The 7,601-nt window shown below is 52.1% G+C and overlaps 1 protein-coding gene across 1 annotated transcript; it reads left to right on the top strand.

Annotated features, from left to right (window-relative positions):
- Nucleotides 1-2,996: 2,996 nt before the first annotated feature.
- Nucleotides 2,997-5,979, top strand: LOC125713193 (basic proline-rich protein-like). The gene is made up of 2 exons (XM_048984152.1): nt 2,997-4,607; nt 5,110-5,979. Exons 1-2 carry the CDS (start codon nt 2,997-2,999, stop codon nt 5,977-5,979), a joined length of 2,481 nt encoding a protein of 826 aa, XP_048840109.1.
- Nucleotides 5,980-7,601: the final 1,622 nt, after the last annotated feature.

The following is a 7,601-nucleotide window of genomic DNA, read 5'->3' as shown; positions in this document are numbered from 1 at the left end:
ACTCCGGACCCCCCACAACCCTGTAGGATAAGCAGTTTGGAAAGTGGATGGATGGATTCAATCTGATGATACTGCATTGCAGCATCTACTCCAAGTGGTTTATACTGTAGCTGAAGGTGTTCGGCTATGGTGTTGGTGACTGAAAGCTGATTATTTATGTCTATTCAAATGCAAAGCATATAGTCTGGAAATTGTCTTTTTGCCTTTTATAATAATTGGAATTCTGTGTAACAGACTTTATCTGATCAGAAGTCACCCTCCCCTAAAAAAAATATCCACACCTAGATGGGAGTTCTGAAGTAAAGTAGTGAAGACTAATGTATGTAAAACGACGTGTAGATCTACATTGTTAATGTGCATTTCTGCTACAGTACCTTAGTCTATATCACCATTCGTATACTGTGATAATGACTGTAATTGTTTTTCTACAGAATTGACGTCATTTTCCGTATGCTGCTGTGGACAGGCTTGTTAATCAAGTATCAATACAGAGTTGGATAGATATATTCTGTATATCCTATTGTGTCATTACCTAGAGGGGTTTCCAAGTCAGTTATACTGACGTTAGACCAATTATTTACCTACGTTTTTTTTTTTTTACTTCTAAAAGGGTTTGCTCTTAGGTTTTTGCCTTTGGAGCAGCTTCACTAAATGGAAAGAGGCTAGATGTCACCTATAGCAGAGGCTGCTGTTATGAAAGCCTCTCAAACGCATGGCCTTTCATATATAGTGTAGGTAGAGGCACTGTTGCACTAAGGGCGCTATGGCAGCCCTCGAAATTCCATAAGATCTACCACCTGTTCTCATACCTTGCTGTCAAGCAATAGTCTGATCCTTGCGGTAAAACCTGTCCACAGATACTTAACTGCAGTTGTATCAATTACAAATAAATAAGAAATCCTTTTAATGTTTGTTTTCAAATGCACAATGAAATATAGGAAATGTATAAAGAATTTGTTAAGCTTCTTTTCAAAGCACATTACGTGCCATTCAAAGGTCTATTCCTCCCCACTTGGAATTAATTGTTTAAGCACTGATTAATGTTAACTGAAACAGGACAGGTAATTTCACTGACAAAAATGAGGAGGGAAAAGATGGGAGATTTCATTTGCGTTGGCTGCATTCCAGTTCTTTTCTTTTAAGTGCCTCCCGCATGCATAAGATTCCTTTGGCTATTCATCATGTGTGTCTGTAATTCATTCCACTTGCTACAAGATTACAGTGTTGTTAATTTGCTTCAGAAATAAACAGGCTTTGGAATAGAACACTTGCTGTGAATTATATAATCATAAACACGTCTTTGGATTATCAGCACGCCACAAACTGGGTCGTCTATCCAGTCAGCCTCAAATCCCCATGGGAACATGCTTCCTGCAGTGAGCTGTCTTAAGATGGATGTAAACTTCTGGTGCGGAATCTACATCGACTTTGTTACAGCCCGGATTGCAGAAGTTGTTAATTCAACATTGAATTGTGGTCATAATGGTTGACTTTTGGTTAAGACTGAATAATCAGTGTAAGATCAATATAGTCACAGGAAGTGTTGACTCAACACTGAGTAAGTATTTTCAAGAGTAGAAAGAATTTCTACATTTATTCAATATAGTTTCAAAGTTCATGCTATGCACATCTCTATTCCTCCAGGGAGCTAATTATGTAAAGCCATTTTAGGAAGAAGAATTCATTCATTTTTTAGATAGTGGGCCTTTTCCCTGTTAGACAAGCAACCAACTTTGTTCTGCACTTTCTAAAAATAAATAAATAAATAATATATAACAAGGAAAATATGTAAAAGTCGCCTTTGGACAGAAACAGGCTGCGTTCAAAATTCAGACGACGTGTTTTTTTCCCCAATAAATACTGCAATGTTCAAAATTACATTTCAAAATCTCACAAGCCTGTCCATATCAGTGATTTAAATTGCATTTGCTAGCAACAACGTCCATGTATCCAAAGACCCTTAAACTGGAGTAAATTATTTCAGACAGACCTTCTCCTGTAGGTCATTCATGGAACATGAGTAGTGTGAAAGTTGTCCTATTGAATCAAGTAGCATAAAAGCTGTAGCACGATGTGTTCATTTGCCTTACCTGACATTGCACCTCCAGCCATGTGATTGCACATGCGTATGTTGCGATGATGATGCTGAAATGGTATGTTGTGCAGCGCTAGACAGAGATGACCAGAAAGATGAAGAAAGCCCCCCCGGAAGAAAAAATACTATGAATCTCTTGCAAATACAATCACCTGGGCCCAGACCAAAAGATTTCCCCTGCCTCGGGCTACATTTATCAAAGTTATCCTGGAATCCTGGATTCATCCAACAAAACGTGACAGGAAATAAATGAATATATTTATGAAAATTCACAGGGAGGTGGGAGGTGTTTTAGACAAATCGGGAAAATGCAACACCCATGGTAAAGTAGGGAACTAGAAGTAGACTAATGAAATGACCACCTGCACATGCCTAAAATTCATACTATCAACCTGCATCTATGCATGAAAAACAATTAATCTAAAAATTGAACTGGGATGTGTTTTAATTATTATTACGTATTATTTTATTAATTGAATTTATTTTACTCTGCTCGGATCGTTGGATTTCATTTATCTGTGTAAGTCAAGGACTATTTATTTGCCTTTTAATTTGCCATTTGAAATATTACATCTTGTCACCTCTTCCCATGAACGTGAAATATGTTTAATTGTCACTAGTTGCACTAAATGTGAAGTAAATATAGAGTTTATCTATATATTATCTCTATCCGGCGACTTTCTTGATTCAGTGGTTGCTTGCCATCTGTGAGGGTTGTCCTGGTCCATCTCCATCTTCAGTCTACTGAGTTATTCTCTTTGATGCAGCTTCTTAGTAGTGCTGGTGGTTTTATTTTGGCTTTAGACCAAGAGTTCATGGGTCTAATGTTTGGATTAGATGAGTTTGTTTGGGAGCTCAGGAACTACCCTTAAGGAAAGTGGTCTGTTCATACTGGTCATACATGCTCAGGGCAAGCCGCTACCGCACCTCCAGAGCCCTGCCCAGAAGAAGCCACCGCCACGCCCCCTGGAGCCCTGCCCAGAGGAAGCCACCGCCACGCCCCCCGGAGCCCTGCCCAGAAGAAGCCACCGCCACGCCCCCTGGAGCCCTGCCCAGAGGAAGCCACCGCCACGCCCCCCAGAGCCCTGCCCAGAAGAAGCCACCGCCACGCCCCCTGGAGCCCTGCCCAGAGGAAGCCACCGCCACGCCCCCCGGAGCCCTGCCCAGAAGAAGCCACCGCCACGCCCCCAGAGCCCTGCCCAGAGGAAGCCACCGCCACGCCCCCTGGAGCCCTGCCCAGAGGAAGCCACCGCCACGCCCCCCGGAGCCCTGCCCAGAAGAAGCCACCGCCACGCCCCCCAGAGCCCTGCCCAGAAGAAGCCACCACCACGCCCCCCAGAGCCCTGCCCAGAAGAAGCCACCGCCACGCCCCCCAGAGCCCTGCCCAAAGGAAGCCACCGCCACGCCCCCAGAGCCCTGCCCAGAAGAAGCCACCGCCACGCCCCCCAGAGCCCTGCCCAAAGGAAGCCACCGCCACGCCCCCAGAGCCCTGCCCAGAGGAAGCCACCGCCACGCCCCCAGAGCCCTGCCCAGAGGAAGCCACCGCCATGCCCCCTGGAGCCCTGCCCAGAAGAAGCCACCGCCACGCCCCCCAGAGCCCTGCCCAGAGGAAGCCACCGCCACGCCCCCCGGAGCCCTGCCCAGAAGAAGCCACCGCCACGCCCCCCGGAGCCCTGCCCAGAAGAAGCCACCGCCACGCCCCCAGAGCCCTGCCCAGAAGAAGCCACCGCCACGCCCCCCGGAGCCCTGCCCAGAAGAAGCCACCGCCACGCCCCCCGGAGCCCTGCCCAGAAGAAGCCACCGCCACGCCCCCCGGAGCCCTGCCCAGAAGAAGCCACCGCCACGCCCCCCGGAGCCCTGCCCAGAAGAAGCCACCGCCACGCCCCCCGGAGCCCTGCCCAGAAGAAGCCACCGCCACGCCCCCCGGAGCCCTGCCCAGAAGAAGCCACCGCCACGCCCCCCGGAGCCCTGCCCAGAAGAAGCCACCGCCACGCCCCCCGGAGCCCTGCCCAGAAGAAGCCACCGCCACGCCCCCCGGAGCCCTGCCCAGAGGAAGCCACCGCCACGCCCCCCAGAGCCCTGCCCAGAAGAAGCCACCGCCACGCCCCCCAGAGCCCTGCCCAGAGGAAGCCACCGCCACGCCCCCCAGAGCCCTGCCCAGAGGAAGCCACCGCCACGCCCCCCAGAGCCCTGCCCAGAGGAAGCCACCGCCACGCCCCCCAGAGCCCTGCCCAGAGGAAGCCACCGCCACGCCCCCAGGGACAGCCAGAATCCTGAGTCCCTAGCCCACGGGCGTCCATTCTACCTGTTTCTGGTCCTGAGGAGGACAGGGGTTTTTCCACATTCCCTGCAAGGGCCGTGCCTGGCATCCACCCCAAAAGGAGGAAGCAGAAGAAGCTGGCCGTACCCACTTCACCTAAGCCTCCCAAGCGGGGCCAAGAAGGTTCCACCTCTCATCATGATTTTCCAGTGTCTGGCCCACAGGGGCCGGCTTATCCTTGGTTCTGCAGCGGTATCCGAACCCATGTAGCATTCGCAGGTGCCTGGCCTTGGCCCCACATTTCCATGTCCCTGACAGGTCGCCAGGGGCATAGACATCATTGGCACCCCCCTGAACCACTACCGGCGGCCATCCCAGCACTCGCAGGCCCTCCACAGATTCTCCTGAAACCTATAACCTCCACACTTATTTGCTCTGTCCTGAATTTTCTTCTCCCCTGGTCCCTGGCCTGGCCACACCAGCTCCTGTAGTGCCGCCACTTAGCCTGCCCTTGTATTTCAAACTCAAGTCCGCAAAGGTCTTCCCTGTCCAGTCTCCTGTGTCTCATTCCCTATCTAGTGAAAAAAAACACCCAAAAATCCCATCTGTTCCAGTCTGACCCTGTATCTCCTACACCTGAGCTTTGGACCGGAGAAGTTGGTGGCATTTCTGGATCATGTTTACATACAGTTTCTTTTTCGCATGATAGAATTCCATCTTGCATTTGTGGATGCAGTGACAAACTGTGTTACAGCCCTGCCCAGAAGAAGCCACCGCCACGCCCCCCAGAGCCCTGCCCAGAAGAAGCCACCACCACGCCCCCCAGAGCCCTGCCCAGAAGAAGCCACCGCCACGCCCCCCAGAGCCCTGCCCAAAGGAAGCCACCGCCACGCCCCCAGAGCCCTGCCCAGAAGAAGCCACCGCCACGCCCCCCAGAGCCCTGCCCAAAGGAAGCCACCGCCACGCCCCCAGAGCCCTGCCCAGAGGAAGCCACCGCCACGCCCCCAGAGCCCTGCCCAGAGGAAGCCACCGCCATGCCCCCTGGAGCCCTGCCCAGAAGAAGCCACCGCCACGCCCCCCAGAGCCCTGCCCAGAGGAAGCCACCGCCACGCCCCCCGGAGCCCTGCCCAGAAGAAGCCACCGCCACGCCCCCCAGAGCCCTGCCCAGAAGAAGCCACCGCCACGCCCCCAGAGCCCTGCCCAGAAGAAGCCACCGCCACGCCCCCCGGAGCCCTGCCCAGAAGAAGCCACCGCCACGCCCCCCGGAGCCCTGCCCAGAAGAAGCCACCGCCACGCCCCCCGGAGCCCTGCCCAGAAGAAGCCACCGCCACGCCCCCCGGAGCCCTGCCCAGAAGAAGCCACCGCCACGCCCCCCGGAGCCCTGCCCAGAAGAAGCCACCGCCACGCCCCCCGGAGCCCTGCCCAGAAGAAGCCACCGCCACGCCCCCCAGAGCCCTGCCCAGAAGAAGCCACCGCCACGCCCCCCGGAGCCCTGCCCAGAGGAAGCCACCGCCACGCCCCCCAGAGCCCTGCCCAGAGGAAGCCACCGCCACGCCCCCCAGAGCCCTGCCCAGAGGAAGCCACCGCCACGCCCCCAGGGACAGCCAGAATCCTGAGTCCCTAGCCCACGGGCGTCCATTCTACCTGTTTCTGGTCCTGAGGAGGACAGGGGTTTTTCCACATTCCCTGCAAGGGCCGTGCCTGGCATCCACCCCAAAAGGAGGAAGCAGAAGAAGCTGGCCGTACCCACTTCACCTAAGCCTCCCAAGCGGGGCCAAGAAGGTTCCACCTCTCATCATGATTTTCCAGTGTCTGGCCCACAGGGGCCGGCTTATCCTTGGTTCTGCAGCGGTATCCGAACCCATGTAGCATTCGCAGGTGCCTGGCCTTGGCCCCACATTTCCATGTCCCTGACAGGTCGCCAGGGGCATAGACATCATTGGCACCCCCCTGAACCACTACCGGCGGCCATCCCAGCACTCGCAGGCCCTCCACAGATTCTCCTGAAACCTATAACCTCCACACTTATTTGCTCTGTCCTGAATTTTCTTCTCCCCTGGTCCCTGGCCTGGCCACACCAGCTCCTGTAGTGCCGCCACTTAGCCTGCCCTTGTATTTCAAACTCAAGTCCGCAAAGGTCTTCCCTGTCCAGTCTCCTGTGTCTCATTCCCTATCTAGTGAAAAAAAACACCCAAAAATCCCATCTGTTCCAGTCTGACCCTGTATCTCCTACACCTGAGCTTTGGACCGGAGAAGTTGGTGGCATTTCTGGATCATGTTTACATACAGTTTCTTTTTCGCATGATAGAATTCCATCTTGCATTTGTGGATGCAGTGACAAACTGTGTTACAGACAATAGTTTTCAGAAGAGTTCCTCAACCCATACATTGATTTCCACTATAGAATCGAGTCTGTTTTTAATGCAGTGCTGCCTGAGGACCCAAAGATCATGGCTGTCCCATACTGGTTTTCGGCCATGTCCCTTGCGTATAGAGATTTCTCCAGATTCTCTAAATCTTTTAATGGTATTATATACCGTAGGCGTAGATGATGAAATTTCCAAATATTTTGCAATATTACATTGAGGAACATTATTCTTACATTGTTGCACTATTTCCCTAAAGTCTTCAATGGAATGTGAGCCTTTCTCTATCTTTACTGCACTCTGCCTATCAGGGTCAGTGCCCATCCAACCCCCCCCTTTGTGTCTTCTCCCTGTTTGGCCAGCAGGTAATGCTGGCCAATCTGCCCTCCTCCCTGTCTCTTCTTCTTCAGCCTCAGTGTCCCTAAGTCCTTAGTGTGTTTCCCCTGTACACCAGACTGCCACATAGCTCAGTGGTTTGAGCGTGTAGCTCAGAGACTATTTTCCTTCTAGTCATGGGTTTAAGGTGGGCCAGAAGCATCTATTGTTTTGTACTTATTGCTTTTCTGTTTCCGTAATGTTTATTATTTTCCATTTGTTTCGCTGTCCTAGATTTGCCATGCTTGTGTCCTGGGGGGTGTTTTTCGTACGTGGATTACTCGTTTAGCCGGATGTAATTGTTGACAATTTGCCATGATCCTGAATAGTTTTTTGAAACTCTTGCTGGATGTGTTGTCATAGCAGCACATCCAAATCCTCAAACCTGCTCGGAGCAGGTTTGTTCTACGTAAACAAGGATTAGCTCACACACTTAATCAGTGTCCATGCATGGAAACCCGTTCAGTCATGGTCTCGCCATTCATGGATGAGCGACCAATTGCAA

Source organism: Brienomyrus brachyistius, chromosome 18 (genome assembly GCF_023856365.1).
Source record: "Brienomyrus brachyistius isolate T26 chromosome 18, BBRACH_0.4, whole genome shotgun sequence".
Classification (NCBI taxonomy): domain Eukaryota; kingdom Metazoa; phylum Chordata; class Actinopteri; order Osteoglossiformes; family Mormyridae; genus Brienomyrus; species Brienomyrus brachyistius.
This window is presented reverse-complemented; position numbering and strand designations above follow the sequence as displayed.

Excerpts from the sequence above, each read along its gene's own strand:
- LOC125713193 (XM_048984152.1), top strand. The coding sequence starts at position 2,997 with ATGCTCAGGGCAAGCCGCTACCGCACCTCCAGAGCCCTGCCCAGAAGA. Across the intron at positions 4,608-5,109 it reads TTATCCTTGGTTCTGCAGCG|CCCTGCCCAGAAGAAGCCAC; the intron begins GTATCCGAACCC and ends ACTGTGTTACAG.